The sequence below is a fragment of the Malania oleifera genome, chromosome 3 (genome assembly GCF_029873635.1).
Source record: "Malania oleifera isolate guangnan ecotype guangnan chromosome 3, ASM2987363v1, whole genome shotgun sequence".
NCBI lineage: Eukaryota > Viridiplantae > Streptophyta > Magnoliopsida > Santalales > Ximeniaceae > Malania > Malania oleifera.
Genome location: NC_080419.1, coordinates 40369209 through 40391895, shown reverse-complemented (window position 1 = coordinate 40391895; position 22687 = coordinate 40369209). Strand labels below are relative to the sequence as shown.

The 22687-nt window shown below is 36.0% G+C and overlaps 1 protein-coding gene and 1 long non-coding RNA gene across 2 annotated transcripts in view; one reads left to right on the top strand and one right to left on the bottom strand.

Annotated features, from left to right (window-relative positions):
- Positions 1 to 340: 340 nt before the first annotated feature.
- Positions 341 to 2450, top strand: LOC131150631 (anthocyanidin 3-O-glucosyltransferase 2-like). The gene has a single exon (XM_058101477.1). It carries the CDS (start codon positions 766 to 768, stop codon positions 2221 to 2223), a length of 1458 nt encoding a protein of 485 aa, XP_057957460.1. The 5' UTR covers positions 341 to 765; the 3' UTR covers positions 2224 to 2450.
- A 943-nt stretch (positions 2451 to 3393) lies between these two features.
- The window catches only part of LOC131152136 (uncharacterized), a 28602-nt gene continuing 9308 nt past the window's right edge, over positions 3394 to 22687 (bottom strand). Inside the window, exon 2 of the long non-coding RNA XR_009135854.1 lies at positions 3394 to 3632. This is a non-coding gene — a long non-coding RNA (uncharacterized LOC131152136). The remainder of the gene's footprint in view (positions 3633 to 22687) is intronic.

The following is a 22687-nucleotide window of genomic DNA, read 5'->3' as shown; positions in this document are numbered from 1 at the left end:
TTTTTTCAAATAAAATATTTTATCCAAACTAACCCATAACGTTCGCCTTATTTTTTTGAGTGATACACTTGTTCAATTAATTTTAAAAATTTTATGTCGAAGATTGGTTTTTCTTTGTTTGCTACATAGACTTGCAAATTTGGGTGTTTACGTGTGTAATAGATGAGTCGTATGTGTGAGTTTCTTCTTGCAAATTTTTAAGTATATCATGAATATTTTCGAACTTTTAAAATTGTAGTAGAAGAATTAATTGAATTTTTGGTATATAGAAATGGAACAGAATTAATTGAGTTTCATTTTAATCCCGGCTTGTGATTGTGCGTGAAAATGGGGATTGAAAATTTCCCTCTCACTGTTTTTCTATAAATTTTTATTATGCAAAATGATCAAACCAAATATTAGTTAAATACTATAGTTAATAACAATATTTAAAGAAGAAGATGATGATGAAGACGGAAGCACCCAAATTGGAAAAAGCTAATGGTTGACTACGACCATATGGACCTGCAGCTGGTCTTCTCTTAATTCCGACGCCTCACCACCACACGCCTGCATCTGCTCTTTTCCTTGAGTTTTCGGAAGCCAATTCAAAATGGATTTGTACAATTGTACGTCGTACCCAAGCCGACGTTTGCAGTGATCAAATCAGCCATCCCTCCCCACTCTCCCTTCATGTATATATAAAGGTGTGGGCTGGCCTCAGCTTCCCACGAGCAACTAATTACCAGAGCAGCTGATCGATCAACAAAAAGAACATACTCAAGAATGAAGAAAGTAGAGTTAATTTTCATACCGTTTCCGGTGATGGGCCATATCATATCGGCAGTGGAAATTGCGAATCTCCTCAGCAGCAGATACAACCACCGGTTATCAATCACCATCCTCCTCATGGACCTCCCTTTCGACTCCATGGCCACCGCCTACACCCGATCACTCTCTAGCGATGTCGAAGGCAGCGTCAAATTTGTAAACCTCCCTCCGCCACAGCAAACACCCCCAGAACTCTCTTCCCTCAAATCCCCCCACACCTTCCTCCAAACCACCGTCGATGCCCAGATACCCAATGTTCGAGCTGCCATCGTCGAACTCACTCAATCTCTCGACTCCGGCCCACTCGCTGGTCTCGTCCTCGACATGAACTGCTCCGCTACGATGATCGACCTTGCCCACGAGATGCACGTGCCTTCCTACGTGTTCTTCACGTCTGGCGCTGCCTTTCTTGGACTCTTGTTCCATCTGCAGTCCCTTCATGATGACCACTGCGCAGACGTCACGGAGTTCCTCGACTCGAATGCTGAGTTGGTTGTCCCCTGTTTTGCCAACCCAGTTCCCAGCAGGGTGTTGCCCCACGCGATTCTCAACAAGGAAGGCTGGTATGCCATGACGCTCAACTTCGCCAGAAGTTTGAGAAAGTCTAAGGGTATTTTAGTCAACACATGTGCAGAGCTAGAATCATATGCCATCAATTCTCTTAATAGTAGCACGATAAAAATCCCACCTATCTACCCGGTGGGACCCCTACTTAATCGAACAAATGACGATCAAAAGGAGTCTAGCATCATCTCTTGGCTTGATGATCAGCCTCCATCATCAGTGGTATTCTTGTGCTTCGGAAGCATGGGGAGCTTTAGTGTGGACCAAGTGAGAGAGATTGCGCGTGGGCTTGAGCATAGTGGGCAACGGTTCATATGGTCCCTACGCCGATCCCAACCATCAACAAATGGGATTACGTATCCCACAAGTTGTGCTAACCTTGAGGAATTACTACCTGAAGGCTTCTTAGAACGGACGGTTGGGATTGGGAAGATCATAGGGTGGGCACCGCAAGTGGCAGTGCTAGCCCATAAAGCAGTCGGAGGTTTCATGTCACATTGTGGGTGGAACTCTATACTAGAGAGTGTGTGGTGGGGGGTGCCAGTGGCAACATGGCCTATGTATGCGGAGCAGCACCTAAATGCATTCGAGATGCTTAAGGAACTGGGACTAGGGGTGGAGATCATAATGGATTACAAGAGAGATGGGCACGAAGGGGATTTGGTGAGTGCTAAGCAAATAGAGATGGGTATAAGAGGCGTGATGGAGGGAGATGGTGAGATGAGGAAAAAGGTGAAGGACATGAGTGAGAAGGCTCAGGAGGCTATCATGGAGGGTGGATCTTCACACACTTCTTTGGGACATTTTGTTGAACAAGTGATGTGTAACATGGACACTAAAAGCAACTAACTAAGCAGAAGAAAAAGAGGCAATGTGGATTGTTACAAGGATTGTACTAGAAAAAACACTCATCATAATTCAATGATGAATCGCATTATTCATTGTTCGATAGTTGATATGTTTAATTTTTTTTAATTACTTGTTCCAATAGTTAATTGTTTTCGTATTATTTGAAGTTGTCCATTAGATTGGCCTCTTTTTAAAATAAAAAATAAAATAAAATTCTTATTTTGCTATACAATAGAGTTATTGCCTTTGTCTCTTTTTGCATGAGGTGTTGATAAATGGAATGTTGTCATGATAGTTTACTGTTCATATTCCTACAAAACACACTAAGATTTGAACGTAGGGTTGTAGTCTATCTCCTATTTCGTACTCCTACCAACCTTACTAAAATTTGAACCTGAGACCTCCAATATAATTTAGAATACTAAATTATAGCATAATACATCCATTTACATGTATGTCATAAACTACATACCTTTATGACTTAATGTCAAAGTAGTGTTAGTGATTTCCAAATCAGAAATTCATTTAAAAGAAGGCATAAAGAATTTTTTTTGAAAATCATTCAATCTAACCATAAATAATATATAGTAATGTTGTTTTGAGTGTGCCAATTTTTTTTTTTTAAACAATGTTGTTTCGAGCTCTCCAAAACCTAAATCAAACTTTCTCATTTTGTTGTGTAAAATGAATTGCACAATGGAATATATTTAGGAGCAAACACACAATACAACACTTAATGATGAATATACAGAACAATCCACAACCGCAACAATTATATGAAAGCAAGAACAAAAAATAACACAAAAAATTATGTGGTTTAGCAATGCCTACATCCACGAGAGCAAACGACAAAAATTCACTATCTTCTTGTCCAAAGGAAATGAACAATGTACAACCATCTTACTCTAAATACATCACAAAAGACATATAAATAGAGTTCCCAAAATTTTTCCCCCCAAACCCCAGCCATATTAATGTCCCCTTATTCAAATTTGAAATCTGCGCTAGGTATCCCGAGTCAAACTATAACGACTTGCTTAATTTCCATATATATATATATATATTTTTCCACATAATAACATATGTAATATTCAGTTAAACCATCATAGTCATGGTCAACCTAGACCCATGGGTACTAGGGATATATCTATCATAAAACTTTGATACCGAAGCAGCGGGAAACATAAAATCATATATATATGTCATCAATACCAGAAACCATACCAGAGTCCAACTAAGTCTGTCATATTCATATACATACAGTCATCCATTAAAAAAACTCAAAAGTACTCCTAGGGTCTCCACTAGAAAATCCATCTGGCCTTAACTGATCCACTTACCCTATAGACAGGGTAGTTCAAACCACTTCTACTACTGCGGGGCTCTATCTGCCCTCCTACCTGGATTTCCTGAAATGTTTATAATGCTGGGGTGAGATACCTTTCAATAAGGGAGATAAACTAATATCAGTGTGTGGCAACATAAGTATTTTTCGTGATATACATATAAATAGTAGATAGTTCATAACTGGTATAAACAGTTGTATCATATCTGAATAAAACATAATTTATCATAACATAGCATAACGTACTAAATTCCTGTACTGAGAAATCATCTTATATAATCATATCATACTTGAATTATTACTTAGGATAGATAGTTAGTTAACTATTGTCATGTCTTACCCCCATATGACAGGGTTATGCGACCTGAAGGCGGGACCTAGCAATGACTAGCGAACCATGCTAAGTCAAACATAGGTCTGTAAGTACGATGCGCCTGTTCCACCTGTGTCGGACTATCAGGGGAACTACAATACTCCCATAAAGCCACATTGAATGTCATCTCCCACACTCTACATAAGACGTGTGGTAGCACTAATATATTCATAATCATAAACATATAACTACAGTATTGTGCTTCATAAAACTGAACTAAACTATCCGGGTTCTGATAACATATAATACATTCCATATTAAAACATAGTTGTTTTGTAATTCAGAGTAATATCTGACATAAACATATTTCATGATTTCTTACATATCATACATAATCATGGCATGAGCGTTGACATAATTTGTAACGTAAAATCACGACATTTTTGCCGACATAATTCACAACGTAAAATCATGGCATTTACACAGGCATAATTCAAAACCTAAAATCACGGCATTTACGCTGGCATAATTTATAACGTAAAATCATGGAATTTTCACCGGCATAATTCATAACGTGATAATCATAAATTCTTGCATTATTTAACATAATCTTTAAAACATAATTCGTATACTATTTTTAGGATTTTCCTGAAAACTGCTATAACATACTTATCTGGGAAAACTCATTATATTTCAATAAAGCATAATTTTCATGGAAATATTATACTCATGCCACACAAGTATACATAGCCTTATAAACTCATAATTAATTTTGAAATCACATTTACATATAAAATGTGTTAAAATCATTTCCCTATTCAACAACAGTAATCCCAAACGTAATTCTATATCATACATACTTTCTTGAAAATAATTACTATTTAATTCATAATAATTTCATGAAAAATATTGACTTAATTTATCCTCTTACCCGACTTACTGAGAAGCTCACAATTATTCCAACTCTACACCCGTGTGTGTCCCCAGCGCAACACCTTGAAATTGCATTTTTCCTAACAAAACTTCAGTATTATTCTATCTAAAGCATTTCCCTCAGTTCAGAAATACCAAATATCTTATAAAGTCTAAAATAACCAACTTACCTAGATTTTGGGATGGTGCCCAAGTTGGCCTAACCAACGACATACTCCAGCAGATTTGAAGAGAATCTTCCCAAGAGTTGCCTGGCGACTTCCGATTGTCGAACCGGTGAAAATCGGGACTGAAAATGAAGAGAGAAGGTAGAGGGGACAAAAACTTAGAGAGAAAAACCTTTTGCATGAAAATCTAGTTGAAACCCTGAGCTTAGGATATTTATAAAACACGAATTTGTCAATGAGACATGTCACCTTGTCGACGAGTCTATGAAGGGAGTTCGTCGACGAACACCTTCTCATTGTCAATGAGTTTCAGGCCCTGAAAATAGCCCTCTCAATAATTTCTCGTTGACGAGACACGCGTCCCTATCGATGAGCCCAAGAGGCCTGCTCGTCGACGAGCGCTCTACACTCGTTAACGAGACCCTACTGAAACCCCTTTTTAAAATTCTTGTTCTCCCCTTTCTTTTATTATTTAATTACTATAATTTTTCGGGACTCTACATTCTCCCCTCCTTATAAAATTTCGTCCTCGAAATTTACTATCTGTATTGCACCATCCATTAAGAAAAATGGATACTTATTTTATTACTTACCCTCACTTATGGCGGAGGAATACCGTGGTTACATCAGGGTTCTGAGAGATTACATATACATAAAAGAAAATTCTCCCAAAACCAAAATACTACCTATCCTATAACCTACAATATCACTTATACATACATTATCCTACTTAGCATAAAATAAATGAAACTTTATCTGCTTAACATAAAAATTCTCCCTCTGGCTACTGCTGATTCCCACTGAACAAATGTGGGTACTTCTGATGTATTTCTTCCTCAAGCTCCCATGAAACTTCTTCCACCGCATGATTCCTTCACAGGACTTTTACTAATGAAATCTTCTTATTACGCAATTCCTGTTCTTTCCTGTCTAAGATCTACACTAGTATCTCCTCATAAGCCAGTGATTCTCTAAGTCCTATCCTCGTATAACTAACCACGTGGGAGGGATCTGAGACGTATTTTTTCAGCATAGAAACATGAAACACGTCATGTATTCTGGATTAAATTGGTGTACCTTTCAATGGTGCTATTTTCAGAAATACATGGTTCCTATCTCAAATTTTAATTTTCGACGGTGATTATCTGCATAGATTTTTTGCCGCCTCTGAGCTACACTAATTCTTTCTCTAATAAGTCGGACTTTACTATATGCTTGCTGAACTATTTCTGGTCCCACAACTCGCCTCTCACCAACCTCATCCCAGTATAGAGGAGAACGACATCTCCTACCATATAGCGCCTCGTAAGGTGTCATACCGATACTGGTCTGATAGCTATTATTGTATGCGAACTCTACCAACGGCAGATATTGGGTCCAACTACCCCCAAAATCGAGCATACATGCCCATAGCATATCCTCTAATATCTTAATCATCCTCTCTGACTGCCCATTCGTCTAAGGATGAAATAACGTGCTGAATGACAACTGAGACCCCAGAGTTTCTTGCAAACTCCTCCAAAATCATGACATGAAACGTGGGTCCCGGTCTGATACTATAGACACTGGCACACCATGTGATTGTACTATCTCTTGAATATATATTTTTGCCAGTCTATCCATGGAGTAGTTGATTTTAAAATAAATAAAGTGAGTGGTCTTCGTCAGTCGATCTACGACCACCCAAATAGTATTCTACCCCTATCGTACCAACAGTAAACCCATCACAAAGTCCATTGAAATGTGATCCCATTTCTACTTCGGGATGTAAAGTGGTTATAGCTGGCCCACCAGCCTCTAGTGCTCAGCCTTAACCTACTGGCACGTCAAACACTACTGCACAAACTCAACGATTTCTTTCTTCATACCGCTCCACCAAAAATACTTTCACAGATCCCTATACATTTTAGTGCGACCTACATGTACAGTGTACAGGGACCTGTGAGCCTCCTCAAGGATCATCCTTCTGATATCCACATTTGCAGGCACACACAGCCTGGTAGGAAACCTCAGAGCTCTGTTATCATAAATACTGAACTCCTCTCCCTGTCTGTCCTGCACCTTCTCTATCAACTCCGTCAACTCTACATCATTCTTCTGTGCTGTTTTAATCTTTTCATATAGCGTAGGCTACACCACCAGGTTGGCAATCAATGTCTGGAGATTACTCTCTACTAACTCCACGCCAAGCCTCTCCAAGTCCATATGAATCAGACATTGAATTATTATTGCTAATTGTGCTATTTCCCCTGATTTTTGACTTAAATCATCAGCCACCACATTAGCTTTACCTGTATGGTAGCTGATGGTACAGTCATAATCCTTGATGAGTTCCAACCTTCTTCTTTACCGCATATTCAACTCCTTCTGTAATGACCCACAAAAAAAAATTAATTAAAAAATTAATAAATTAAAATTATTAATCAATCAATTAATTAAACATTATTAAATTAATGTATTAATTAAATAAGTAAAAAGAAATAGTATGAAAAAAATTAAGAGTATTATTAATTAATTAATTATTATTAAATAAATAAATAAAAAGGAATAGTAAAAAAATTGGAATAAAGATATATATATATATATATATAAGATTTAATAATATAATAATATATATTAAATGCAATAGGATGGATTGGATTTCAATTTGAAATCTAATTCCATCTTCTTCTTCAGTCGTCTCTCGGCATCTCTCTCTATCTCCCACTCTCCGTCACACTCTTCTGTCTCCTCAATTTAGTCGGCCTAACGAGCATCGATCAGAAAACAGAAGGTATCGTTGGGTTCCTAACTCCGTCACTGACATTTTTACTAGAGCGAATTTATCATGGGAACGGTGTAGACACTACTCCTAAGGAAATGTATATTTCCTCTAAATTCTTATTTTCTCCTTAAATTTACCGTTAAATCGATGATCAGGCACCACCACGTGGTTCTAGTCGCAATTGTCGTCATTTTGGCATAAGTAAATTTTCAATTGGAGTTTTCTAAGCCCCACTCCAAAGTGAGAGTGAGATTTGAGAAATTAGGTGAATTGATTATATTTGAGGGTATAACCATTTATTTAAAATTTATGGCCCTAGAAAATATTAAAATAATATTTTATTTTGGGTTGATTTAATTAAACTAGGTTTTTTATTTCAGGACTTGGGTGAGCACCGCAGGTATTTTTCGGGGTTCCTGTTGGCATAGTTCGAGAAACCAGGTAAGGGAAAAAATATATATTAAACCCTAATTTTTATGAATTTAATGAAAAATAAATTGTGTTATATATACGTATATATGTTTCGGTATGAGTTTAAAATGCCAACCATTTAAATTATTTTTTTCCAAGTTTATGACTGTTTATTAGATACATATATATGAAAATGAACTGATGAAAGTAGAAAATATTTTCAGGATAATTATGTAAGAAATGAAAGGTATTTTCAGTATATAAACGTTAAATGTTGGTTGACTTATTTTACAGGCATTGTATGCATTTTATTATTAAATTGTGTGGTATGAATAAATGAAAGTTTTGTACAAATATATGTTAAATGTATGAAATGCAGACTAAGTAAGTAAAACATTAAAAATTAAATATGATATGTGTAAAGACCAAGAAAATTAAAATAATTAGGAAAAATAATAAAGAAAATAATAAGTTAAATTTATTAATTAATTAAAATTATTAATCAATTAATTAATTAAATATTATTAAATTGACGTATTAAATAAATAAATAAAAAGAAATAGTATGAAAAAAAAAAATCCAATTGAAATAAGACATATATATGTAAAAGTTATCTTTCTAAAGCAAAGCTTCAGGAAGAAGAAGTTTTTTTTTCTTGCAGAGGCAGCCGCTCTCCTGCGCGTTTGTCTCTGTCTCTCTCAATTTCTCGACAGATTTGCAACGGATCAAGAAACAGAAAATGTCGTTGGATTCTTGGTTCCGCTGCCGACATTTCTATTGGAGCAAATTTGCCGTGAGAACGGCTTAGGCACTGCTCCTAGGGAAAGGTAATTTTTTTTTATTTTCTCAATTTTGCTTTAAATCTGTTGTTAAATCAACGATCGGGTACCACCACATGGTCCTAGTCGTGATTGCCGTCATTTTGATGTGGATAAATTTTCGATTGGGGTTTTCTAGGCCCCACTCTAAAGCGAGAGCGAGAGTTAGAAAATTTTGTAATTTGACTATATTTAAAGGTATATTTATTTATTTAGAATTTATGGGTTTAGGAAATATTAAAATAATATTTTATTTAAGATTAATTACATGGAACTAGAATTTTTCATTCAAGATCCGGGTGAGCGCCGCAGGTATTTTTTTTGGAGTCCCTATCGGTGTAATTCAAGAAATCAGGTAAGGGAGAAATTTATATATTAAATCAGGATTTTCATTAATTAAAAATGATTATGTGTTATTTATGTATATATGTTTTTATGTGGGTTTAAAATGCTAGTCATGAAATTTATGTTTTCTGAGCCTAGGACTGTCAATATAGTTATGTATATGTGAAAGTGAACGAATGAAAGTGAAAGATTTTTCTAATGAATTGAATAAGAAATGAATTGTATTTCGAGCATATAAATGTTAAATGTGGGTTGACTTATTTTATGAGAAATATGTATGAATTTTACTACTAAATTGTGTGGCATGAGAATCTGTACAAATTATATGTTAAATGTATGAAATGCAGACTAAGTAAGTAAAGCAATGAGAATAAAATATGATATGAACAATGTTGCATGTGTATGTTAAATGCAACCATGTAAAGGTATAATTGCTAAAAGCCGGGTTAGCAGATTCTAGTGCATTTCTATGTGAACTAACTGTAACAGATTCGAACACATTTCTATGTGGACTAACAAATGACGGCTAAAGAGCAGCTGGAGTACAAAAGAATAAAATGAAAATGTTATGAAATAAAATGACAAGGAATGACAATGTAATGAAATGAAATGTGAAATGTGAATGATACAAATGGGAAAGAGTCACTTAAAGTGAAAGATAAGAAAATGTTAAACTATGAACATGAAAGAATGTGAATAATTGAATAATGATGAAAAAAATGATGTATTATGATATTAGAAGTATCTATGTATGTAAAACATGTTACGATTGGGTGAGACATACTCTTCGCTTGAGGGCTTGCTAAGTAAGACGAGTGCACTAGTAGTTTTAGATGTGGCAGTAGCTGCATAACGCACTAGGGCAGAGGGAACCTACTTGTATGAGCGGGTAGAATTCTCTATCCTTAAGGCCTTTTCCGGTAAACTATTGTTGAATGCGTGAGTACGAGATCAAGTTAACACTTGAGGGCTTACTGAGTAAGGTGAGTGCTCTGGTATGTTTTAGTAGTGACCTTCGGGTTACCTAAGTATTAGAGCAGAGGGGTGCTACTTGTATGGGCGGGTAATCACCCCTATCCTTGGGTAGTGGTTGTTAGGTTCAGAAAATGACTGTTAGGTAAACCTTTGCATGTGATTGTTAGGTTCAGAAAATGACTTTCAGCATTATGTTAATGATTTGCAAATATTATAAAATGATATGTATAATCTCATGATGGCCACACACTGAGTTTAATATATTATTTCTTCCCTGACTGAGATGTGTCTCACCCGAATATAAATGTATTTCTTTTTCAGGACATCCTCGAGGTCGAGCTTTGAGAGCTCGATGTTTTATAGCATTATTGGGAAATAAAAAAATAAAATGGTATATTTCTATGTTAATTTTGAAGAATGTAAATATTTATGTTTTATGTCTTTATATTTTAAGACTATTGAGTAAGGAATGATTGTGAAAATATTGAATTGTTTTTGGAGTTATGTATTTATGGAAATGCATGTGATGGATAATTTATTATGGATTATAGATAGATTTTAGAAAACTCTGGTATTATAATTGGGAGATTATATTTATGTATTTCATTGTGTATATATTAATTATGGATTATCAGGAATTTTATCAAGTATAACGTGCCGGACCAGGGTTTAAGGGTTCGGTGCGTTACAGATGGTATCAGAGCAATGTTCAGCCGAAAGTGTGATTAATTTCACATCGCCTGGATATGGAAATGTTAGAGTATTAGGTTAGAGATAATTTATACCAGAGCATTGGAAACAGTTAGGATAAGGATGGTAGATGGATAGGTTAGGTTAGGTGTTGAAAAGGAGGTATGAAGTAGCGAAGTATAGGATTTTGTCTTATAACTTGGAGGCAAAAATCTCTTGGCGGACTTCTGTGATTTTCTGATTCAGTCGACGGTCTCAGAAAACCTTGGCAAATCCATCGACGGTGATGTTTCTTAGCAGTGAGATTGGTCCTTATATGAAAAACTTGGATGTATACTGGAAATTATATAATTATGTTGTTGGGATTATGGTATGAGATATAGTAAATCATAAAACTATAAAAATGAAAGATTAGGAATGAATTTCGAGGACGAAATTTCTTAAGGAGGGGAGAATGTAAAGACCTAGAAAATTAAAATAATTAGGAAAAATAATAAAGAAAATAATAAGTCAAATTTATTAATTAATTAAAATTATTAATCAATAAATTAGTTAAATATTATTAAATTGACGTATTAAATAAATAAATAAATAAATAGTATGAAAAAAAAACCTAATTGAAATAAAATATATATATATATATATATATATAAAATCTTCCTGAAGCAAAGCTTTAGGAAAAAGAAGTTTTTTTTTTCTTACAGAGGCAGCCACCCTCCTGCGCATCCGTCTCTCTCTCTCTCTCTCTCTCTCTCTCTCTCTCTCTCTCTCTCTCTCTCTCTCTCTCTCTCTCTCTCTCTCTCAATTTCCCGGCGGATTTGCGGCGGATCGAGAAACGGAATGTGCCATTGGATTCCTAGTTCTACTGCTGATATTTCTACTGAAATAGATTTGTCGTGGGAACAGCTTAGGTACTGCTCATGGGGAAAGGTAATTTTTCCCCATTTTCTTAATTTTGCTTTAAATCTGCTGTTAAATCGACGATCGGGTATCACCACGTGGTCCTAGTCGCAATTTTCGTCATTTAGACATGGATAACTTTTTAATTGGGGTTTTCTAGGCCCCACTCCAAAGCGAGAGTGGGATTTGAAAATTTTGGTAATTTAACTATATTTAAAGGTATATTTATTTTTTAAAATTTATGGGTTTAGGAAATATTAAAATAATATTTTTTTCAGGATTAATTACATGAAACTAGAATTTTTTATTCAAGGTCCGGGTGAGCACTATAGGTATTTTTTTTGGAGTCCCTGTTGGCGTAGTTCAAGAAATCAAGTAAGGAAAAAATTTATATATTAAATCAGGTTTTTCATTAATTATAAATGATTATGTGTTATTTATGTATATATGTTTTTATATGGGTTTAAAATGCTAGCCATGAAATTTATGTTTTCTGAGCTTAGGATTGTCGATATAGTTATGTATATGTGAAAGTGAACAAATGAACGTGAAAAGAATTTTCTAATTAATTAAATAAGAAATAAAATGTATTTTGAGCATATAAATGTTAAATGTGAGTTGGCTTATTTTATGAGAAATATGTATGAATTTTACTACTAAATTGTGTGGCATGAGAATCTGTACAAAGTATATGTCAAATGTATGAGATCCAGGCTAAGTAAATAAAGCAATGAGAATAAAATATGATATGAACAATGCTACATGTGTATGTTAAATGCAACCATGTAAAGGTACGACAGTTGAAAGCTGACTCACTCGAAAAATGAACGGCTCGAGAGCTATCCCAAGTATAGGAGTTACGTTGTGTAATATTCAGCCCAAGGGTTAGATTGTCTCCTCAAGGAATGCGTTTTAATCTCAAATTTTACGTTCGCCCAATCGAAAAATAAAAGTTACTGAACTCGGTTCAGATTCAAATTTTCAAGATTGTATGAGTCTTCTTTTGACAAATTAAATGAAAGCATGAGTCAAAACCCTAAAACTAACATGTAATGTATTAAAGAACAAAAAATAGAAAACCCTAGTCTACTTCACAGAAACATCGAAATACACGCTAATTAAAGAAAGTAACTGAGGACATGGGATTAAAACACACAATGGAACCTCAACCAGATTCAAACACACCAAAAAAAAAAAAAAAATCCTAACCTTTGACGAAATTAACATCTCGAACTAAAATTAAACTATCAATCAACCTAAACTATAACGGAGCACAATAAAAAAATGAACTTTTTGTGTGAATTTTTTTATTTTATTATTTTATCTCGTAACTGAACCAAACTCGACTCGATTAATTAAATAAACTAATGCATTAATTAAATCTACCACTAAATAACTAAATAATTTGCAGCAGTTCAAAATTGCATCTTTCCATAAACTCCAATAAAAAAAACTAAATAAAACAAAAATACCAACAGTTAATTGAATATTAATAAGTAAACATTTAAATCCAAATTACTTAATCTTCAAAATAAAAATAAAAATAAAAACATAAAATCCAAATAAACTAAAGTAAAAGAAAAGAATAGATAAGAAGAGAGAATGAGAGAGAGAGAGAGAGAGAGAGAGAGAGAGAGAGAGAGAGAGAGAGAGAGAGAGAAAGAGAGAGAGAGAGAGAGAGCTGCTGGAGAATGGTCGAAAGTTGTAAAGACAGAGTATGGTGGTGGAGTGATTGCAGGGTCGTGGAGCAGTGCTTATGTTCTGCTGGAGTCAGGCTGCTGCGTGCTGTGCTGGAGGTTGCAAGCTGAGGTGGCTCGCGGAAGACGGACTGCCCTCGGCTGTGCTGGAGTCAGGCTGCTGTGTGTGTTGTAGCTGGAAGAGGAGAAGGACAGAGGTTGCAGCAGAGGGAGGCTTCGTGTTGGTGTCTTTCTGATGGAGTCACAGAGGTCTTCTCGGCTTGGGTTGCTACAAACAGCAGCTTGGCAATCTGGTACAGGGATAGAGGCTTGGTGAAGGTCTGGCCTACTGGTGGTGTTGCTCGATGGAGATGGTTGAGGACTGAGAAGCTAGAAATAAGAGAGAGTAGAAGAGAAAGGAAAAAAATAGGGGAATAGAATGTGAGAATGGGCAAGAGAGAGGACACAGAAAAGCTAAGGGAAAAAGAAGGGAAAGGAGAAGAGAAGATGAAAAGAAGAAGGAGAGGAAGAGAAGGGTGCGGCTGGGGCAACGCCCAACAGCCAACAAGGGAAAATAAAAAGATATTTAAAGTGAAAAGAAAACAAAGGTTTGGCTTGCCCTAGGATCCGTGTGAGAGACTTGACCCAGTTTGACCCGACCCGACCCGGCTTGCATGGCTGGGTCACATCACCAAGTAATATATATTATTTTTTTCATTTTTATTTTTATTTTTTGTTCTCTACGAACACAATCCATTCTGGCCTTCTTGGAGCCCGTTTCTCGCAAAATTTAGTACACACAACTCCAAAGTACGTCACTCATGCAAGTTTCATCGTTTATATGTCATTTAGGAGCAGTATACTCACATGAAGTTAACCAGTGGCACATTCAGAGTTAATGCAGTCATATAAGTCCAAGTATAAATAGGTAAACTCTCAAGGTGTGTGTGATGTGTGTGACTCAGTACACCTAGGATATCAGTGGACACCTACAGAACGGTCACTTAGACTCGGGCTAACTGGTATACCCTCAAGAACACTCAAATAAAATGGGTTCACTCGTCATATGTGAGGAAGAGTGTCGCGATCAAACATCCCACATATTAAAAGGAACAAACGCTAAGTATATGGAGTGGACTAGTCTGAAAAGGATCTAACCTATTTATAAGGTGTCGGGTCCTTCACCCTAGCATCTTCTCACCTATTCGCCACATCCAACCAAGACCACCCTAGATCAACTTATTCACAAACTTGTTGTGAATACATCTGAGGCATTAACCGGTTGAAGCATCTTTATACTTGGAAAATATGTGTCGTGTCCTTGTGATATGTATTTGGACCGGCATTGTCATTTCATTTCATGCGCATGTGTATTTCTTATTCTTCCTTCTACTCATTCTTCATTTTCTGACTTTTCTTGATCAATTAGGACAATCATAACACTTCTTTTGTAATCTTCATACCATCAATGGGAATTGAGCTCAAATAAGGGTTCATGAATTAAGTCTATCGATAGGGGTGGCTCAGCCTTCACATTTTGAGTAAGTTACAAGACCTAAGTTTCTATCTCCCCACTAGGTGTCAGCTCTAGGCTTGCAAATAAAAAATAGAGACTAGTGTACAAGGAATCATCCAGAAAAAAGAGAATTGAGTTCCATGAACTCTAATTTGATATTAACGCTCAAAAGGATGATAAATAGCTCAAGGATATCTCACAAGATGTCATAGTCGTCACGGGTGTTCTCTCAGTGCTCACAAGAAACCCTAAGTGCAATGAATCACGTGAGTGTGTTTATTCAGTTTCGTGAGATGTCGTGTAAATACAGGAAATTATATAGCCAGATTAACACGAATGTACTACCAATCGATTTTTCATAGAGTCATAAGATCAAATAAAGAGAAACTACGCATGATTGACTCAAGTGTGTCATTCTTAAGTTATATGCAAGTACGTGAAGGGTATGAGTCAGTGTTAAGCACGACATAATACAGTGTAAATCCTTAGTGCTCCTCCTTTATTTCTCTCTTTTTTTTTTTTTTTTTTTTATCTTTTTGATTTTTGATTTTTTTTTATATAAAACCCGATATGTGAGTAAGGAAAAGTAAGGCATACCTAAGTGGCGAAGTAATGAAAAAGAAAAACCGAACTACTATAAAATGGACCTGAAACCTAACTAAAAATAAAATAAAATAAAATAAAAGAAAAAGAAGGAAAAGAAAAACATTAAAATTGTCTGGCAGAGACTCAGGAGGAATTTCGTCTGGTGGCCGCAGGTATATAAATTGTATTGGTGGGTCTCCAAATTTGAGCTGCCACAATCGATCAGTCTTCATACCTGCAAGAAATCAACCTCAAATAAATTAATACGCGTCAATATACAAACAATATGTGTGTAGGTCGACCCTCGTGTGTTGACAAGAAATGGTCTATATTTAACATCGTGTCCAGGAAATTTGCTGTTTTACGAACTAACGTGTGATGGGAAGTTATTGGAACAATTACCTGTAGTTCTTCAGAAGCATTAACATTAAAAGTTTTACGTGGTTCCTTGAAAATTATATTCTCACCAGACTGGCCACCCTTTTATGGGGTGTACAAATCATCTCACCACGGCAAGGATCTGCTTCCACATTGGGTTCCATTACATCTGATTCAGGCGGGAGTGACAGTTTCACGGTTTCTGAGCTCGGAGTATAGGATACTGTAGGTTGGTACTCGGTATTGGTATTAGTCTCCTCATTAACTAAATGCTCCGCTTCTGGGTCCATTTCTTCTGATGTTTCTTTGAATTCATCTAGTTCAGCCGTGATTTCTAGTGCTGGGGCAACTGGTTGTCCGGCGATGAGACTTTCAAATTAGAGAAATTATTTCTTGCTTCTCAAGGTGATGGCGGTCTCTGCTGCCTCAAAGAGAACATCGTGCATTTGTTGTTGTTGTTACTGGTACTCTTGAGGACTAGGCTGAGGTTCCACGAGCAATTCTTCGTTTTCTAAGATTTCCAACTGTGTGCTTATTGCATTAATGGTATCCTGCAATTCATTATTATGATCGACTTGAGTTTGCATGAACTGCTGGAGCATGTTCGCCATCTGTGTTATACTATCCTAAAAAAGGTCTGACGGCGTACAGCTCGGAGGGGTCTGTTGTGGTTGATATTGAGGCGGAGGGTTCTTTGGGCAGTTTGGTGGCTCATATACATCTCCACCACCGATTGTGCTGATAGGGTGTGCAGTCATGGGTGCCTGAGTGTATCGTGTGTTCCATTGTGGATATTGTCAGCTAAGTAGTCAAAGAATGATAATACCTGATCTTGATCCTCACTGACAGGTTCTCCATTAGACATGGTTTGGACAAAATAATTGCAATTAGGGGTAAGAGCAGTATAAAAACAATCAGCTAACCTCCATGAGTCAAACCCGTGATGTGGACAAGTACTTAGCAGATCTTTGAATCGCTCCTAGCAAGCCTGAAATGTCTCGTCATCTTGCTGCACAAAATTAAGAATCTGTTCCTACAAAAATTGAGTTTTCTATGAAGGACAAAACGCATGCAGAAATTCACGCTCCATATCAGTCCAATTAGTGATAGAGTGAGGTCTCAAGGAATAAAACCAGATCTGTACCCTATCTTGCAAAGTAGCAAGAAATAAATTCAGTCGAATAGATTCAGCAGTTTTAGCATGAGAGAAAAACATGTTACAGATTAACTCAAACTCTACTAGGTGCTGATAGGGGCACTCAGATTCCGTCCCGTAGAACTCGGGGAGCAGTGACGTCCTCCTGCGCTACATCATGAAATTAAGCTCATCATAAGGCAAAACAATGGAAGAGGATGCAGTGGCATATTCAAGCTGCAAAAAGTCCATTATTGTGCGCGGTGCAAGTGCAACCATTTTTCAAAACTCAATTTTTTTCTATTTTTGCTTTTTGCTTTTTTTTGTTTTCTTTTTGATAATACTAATAAAAATGACGGGAAAAACGTAAATTTGAGACTAAGACCGACATTCCCTGGCAACAGCGCCAAAAACTTGACTCACTCAAAAAATGAGTAGCTCGAGAGCTATCCCAAGTATAGGAATTACGTAGTGTAATATTCAGTCCAAAGGCTAGATCGTCTCCTCAGGGAATGCGTTTTAATCTTAAATTTTACATTCACCTAATCAAAAAATAAAAGTTACTGAACTCGGTTCAAATTCGGATTTTCAAGATTGTATAAGTCTTCTTTTGACAAATTAAATGAAAACATAAGTCAAAACCCTAAAACTAACATGTAATATATTAAAGAACAAAAAATAGAAAACCCTAGTCTACTTCACAGAAACATCAAAACACACACTAATTAAAGAAAGTAACTGAGGACATGGGATTAAAACACACAATGGAAACTCAACCAGATTTGAACACACAAAAAAAAAGAAAAACCTAACCTTTGATGAAATTAACAACTTGAACTAAAATTAAACTATCAATCAACCTAAACTATAACGAAGCACAATAAAAACACAAACTTTTTGTGTGAATTTTTTTAATTTTTTAATTTTTTAATTTTTTAATTTTATCTCGGAACTGAACCAAACCCCATTGGATTAATTAAATAAACTAATGCATTAATTAAATCTACCACTAAATAACTAAATAATTTGCAGCAGTTCAAAATATCATCTTTCCATAAACTCCAATAAAAAAAACTAAATAAAAAAAAAATACCAACAGTTAACTGAATATTAATAAGTAAACATTTAAATCCAGATTACTTAATCTTCAAAATAAAATAAAAAACAAAAACATAACATCCAAATAAACTAAAGTAAAAGAAAAGAATAGATAAGAAGAGAGAAAGAGAGAGAGAGAGAGAGAGAGCTGATGGAGAATGGTAGGAAGTTCCAGAGATAGAGTATGGTGGTGGAGTAGTTGTAGGGTCATGGAGTAGTGCTTATGTTCTGCTGGAGTCAGGCTGCTACGTGCTGTGCTGGAGGTTGCAAGCTGAGGTGGCTCGCGGAAGACAGACTGCTCTTGGCTGTGTTGGAGTCAGGCTGCTGTGTGTGTTGTAGCTGGAAGAGGAGAGGGACAGAGGTTGCAGCAGAGGGAGGCTTCGTGCTGGTTTCTTGCTGATGGAGTCACAGAGGTCTTCTCGGCTAGGGTTGCTACAAACAGTAGCTTGGCAATCTGGTATAGGGATGGAGACTTGGTGAAGGTCTGGCCTACTAGTGGTGTTTCTTGATGGAGATGGCTGAGGACTAAGAAGCTGGAAATGAGACAGAGTAGAAGAGAAAGAAAAAAAAATAGGGGAATAGAAGGGGAGAATGGGCAAGGGAGAGGACACATAAAAGCTAAGGGAAAAAGAAGGGAAAGGAGAAGAGAAGATGAAAAGAAGAAGGAGAGGAAGAGAAGGGTGCGGCTGGGGCTGCGCTCAACAGCCAACAAAGGAAAATAAAAAGATATTTAAAGTGAAAAGAAAACAAAGGTTTGGCTTGCCCTAGGATCCGTGTGAGAGACTTGACCCGGTTTGACCCGACCCGACCTTGCTTGCATGGCTAGGTCACATCACCAAGTAATATATATTATTTTTTTTTTCATTTTTCTTTTCATTTTTTGTTCTCTGCGAATACAGTCCATTCTGGCCTTTTTGGAGCCTGTTTTTCGCAAAACTCGAAACACAAAAGTTGTAGATAATCATTTCCTCTTTCTCCAGAAATTTGAATCGTCTTGATTAGAGTTCAGACGGAAGAGTTATGCATGAAATACGAATAAGTGTCGGTTTTGATTCTCGAGAATTTTCTTGTGATAAAAAATTACCAAAAATTCATAAATGGTGCAATAAAGTTCAAGAATGATAAATATGACACTTTATTAAAATATTGGACAAATTTGGATATTTAATTAAAAATATAAGCCGTAAAGACTGGGTTAAAATACTCAATTACGCAATTTCGGCGCGTAATCAAAAGTCGGGTTAGTAGATTCTAGCGCATTTCTATGTTAACTAACTGTAGCAGATTTTAGCGTATTTCTATGTGGACTAACAAATGACGACTAAAGATCGGCTGCAGTACAAATGAATGAAACGAAAATGTTATGAAATAAAATGACAAGGAATGACAATGAAATGAAATGTGAAATATGAATGATATAAATGAGAAATAGTCACTTAAAGTGAAAGACAAGAAAATGTTAAGTTATGAACATGAAAGAATGTGAATGATTGAATAACGATGGAAAGAATGATGTATTATGATATTAGAAGTATCTATGTATGCAAAACATGTTACGATTGGGCGAGGCATACTCTTCGCCTGAGGGCTTGCTGAGTAAGGCGAGTGCACTAGTAGCTTTAGATTTGGCAGTAGCTGCGTAACGCACTAGGGTAGAGGGAACCTACTTATATGAGCGAGTAAAATTCTCTATCCTTAGGGTCTTTGCCGGTAAACTGTTTTTGAATGCGTGAGTATGAGATCAAGTTAACACTTGAGGGCTTACTGAGTAAGGTGAGTGCTCTGGCATGCTTTAGTAGTAACCTTCGGGTTACCTACGTATTAGAGCAGAGGAGTGCTACTTGTATAGGCTGGTAATCACCCCTATCCTTGGGTAGTCTCATGAGTAAACCTTTGCATGTGATTGTTAGGTTTAGAAAATGACTTTCAACATTATGTTAATGATTTGCAAATATTATAAAAAGATATGTATAATCTCATGATGGCCACACGTTGAGTTTAATATATTATTTATTCCCTTACGGAGATGTGTCTCACCCGAATATAAATGTATTTTTTTTTCAGGACATCCTCGTGGTCGAGGTTTGAGAGCTCGAGGTTTTATAACATTATTGGGAAATAGAAAAAAAAAAAGAGTGTATATTTCTATGTTAATTTTGGGGAATGTAAATATTTATGTTTTATGCTTTTATGTTTTAAGGCTATTGAGTAAGGAATGATTGTGAAAATACTGAATTATTTTAGGAGTTATGTATTTATAGAAATGCAGGTGATGGATAATTTATTATGGATTATAGATAGATTTTAGAAAACTCTAGTATTATAATTGGGAGATTATATTTATGTTTTCTGTTGCTTTTATGTTAATTATGGATTATTAGGGATTTTATCAAATATAACGTGCCGGACCCGGGTTTAAGGGTTCAGGGCGTTACAGTCTGAGCCATGCTTTTTGTGTATATTAATGCAACCATATAAATGTATACCAACTGAAAGATGTTGGGTAAAACAGCTAAAAAATGTTGGGTAAAACAGTTGAAAGATGTTGGGTAAAATAGCTGAAAGATGTTAGGCATGTAATGAAATGAAATGATAATGGAAATGAATGAAACGAAAATGAAATATGAAATGTGAACAATGTAAAATTGGAAAGAGTCACTTAAAGTGAAATGAGATGAAAAAGTTATGAACATGAACATATGTGAATAGTTGAATAATGACATAAAGAATAATATATTATGATATTTGAAGTATTTATGCTAATATAACATGTTACAACTGAGACGAGGCATACTCTTTGCCTAAGGGCTTGTTGAGAAAGACGAGTGCGCTAGTAGTATCAAATATAGTAGTAGGCTGCATAACGCACTAGAGCAGAGAGAATCTACTTGTGTGGGCGGGTAGATTTCCCTATCCTTGGGTTCTTCGCTAGTATACAATTGTTTGAACTGTGTGAGTACAAGATCAATCTAATACTTGAGCGCTTACTAAGTAAGGTAAGTGCCCTAGTATGCTTCAGCAGCGACCCTAGGGTTGCCTAAGTATTAGAGTGGAGGGGTGCTACTTGTATGGACGGGTAATCTCCTCTAACTTTGAGTAATCTCGTGGGTTAAATCTTTTACATGTGTTTGATTAGGCTTAGAGAATGATTTTAGTGTTTATGATAACATTTTGTAAATGTTATTAAAATGATATTTATGAACCTCATGTTAGCTGTACACTGTTTTAATATATTATTTCTTCCCTTATGGAGATGTGTCTCACCCGAATATGAATTTATCTTTTTCAGGATTTCCTTGAGATTGAGCTTAGAGAGCTCGAGGTTTTATAGCATTTTTGGGAATTAGAAAGAGAAAAGAGTATATGTTTATGTTAATTTTGAGATGTATAAATTTATGTTTTATGTTTTATGTTTTATGTTTTAAGTCTTTTGAGAAATGGATGGTTCTGAATACTGGAAGTGTATGTTATGTTTTGGAGATATGTATATATGTGAATACAGGTGGATGTATGGTTTATTATGGTGTGTAGATAGATTTAGAAAACTCTGGTATTATGTTTTTGGAAGATTATATTTATGTTTTTCGCTGCGTACATGATATTAGAATGTGGATTAACAGGTAAATGAGTGAATTAGTAGCACTCCGGGCCCACGTAGGGGGTCGGGGAGTTACACCTTCTTCGTGAATAAGTACTTTAAACTCTTATGATCTGAAAGTATCTCACACCTTTCTCCATACAGATAATGTCTCCAAATCTTCAATGCATAAACCACTGTAGCCAATTCTAGATCATGAGTGGGATAATTCTTTTCATATTCTTTCAATTGTCTAGAGGCATGTGCTATTACTCTGCCCTGTTGCATCAATACACATCATAGCCCCCTCAAAGACGCATCATAATAGATCACATAACCATCACCTCCTACTGGAATAGTTAATATAGGTGTTGTGACGAGTCTTTATTTCAATTCCTAGAAGCTCTGCTCACAACTGTCGTGTCCTACTGGAATAGTCAATATAGGTGTTGTGACGAGTCTTTGTTTCAATTCCTAGAAGCTCTGCTCACAACTGTCGTCTCATTCAAACCTAGCATTCTTTTTGGTTAGTCGTGTTAGAGGCCTTGATAATGTTGAGAATCCCTTTACAAATCGTCAGTAATGATGTATCAGTCTTTAGAAACTCCTGACTTTGTGTACGTTCCTTAGCCTGACCTAATTCACCACTGCCTCTATCTTGCTGGGATCTATAAAAATTCCATCCCCTGATATAATAGGCCCCAGAAACACAACTTTCTCTAACCAGAATTCACTTTTTCTAAACTTGGCATACAATTTCTTTTCCTTAAGCATCTGACTACTAGCCTTAGGTGCATCTCATGCTCCTAAAGATTCCTCGAGTAGACCAGTATGTCAT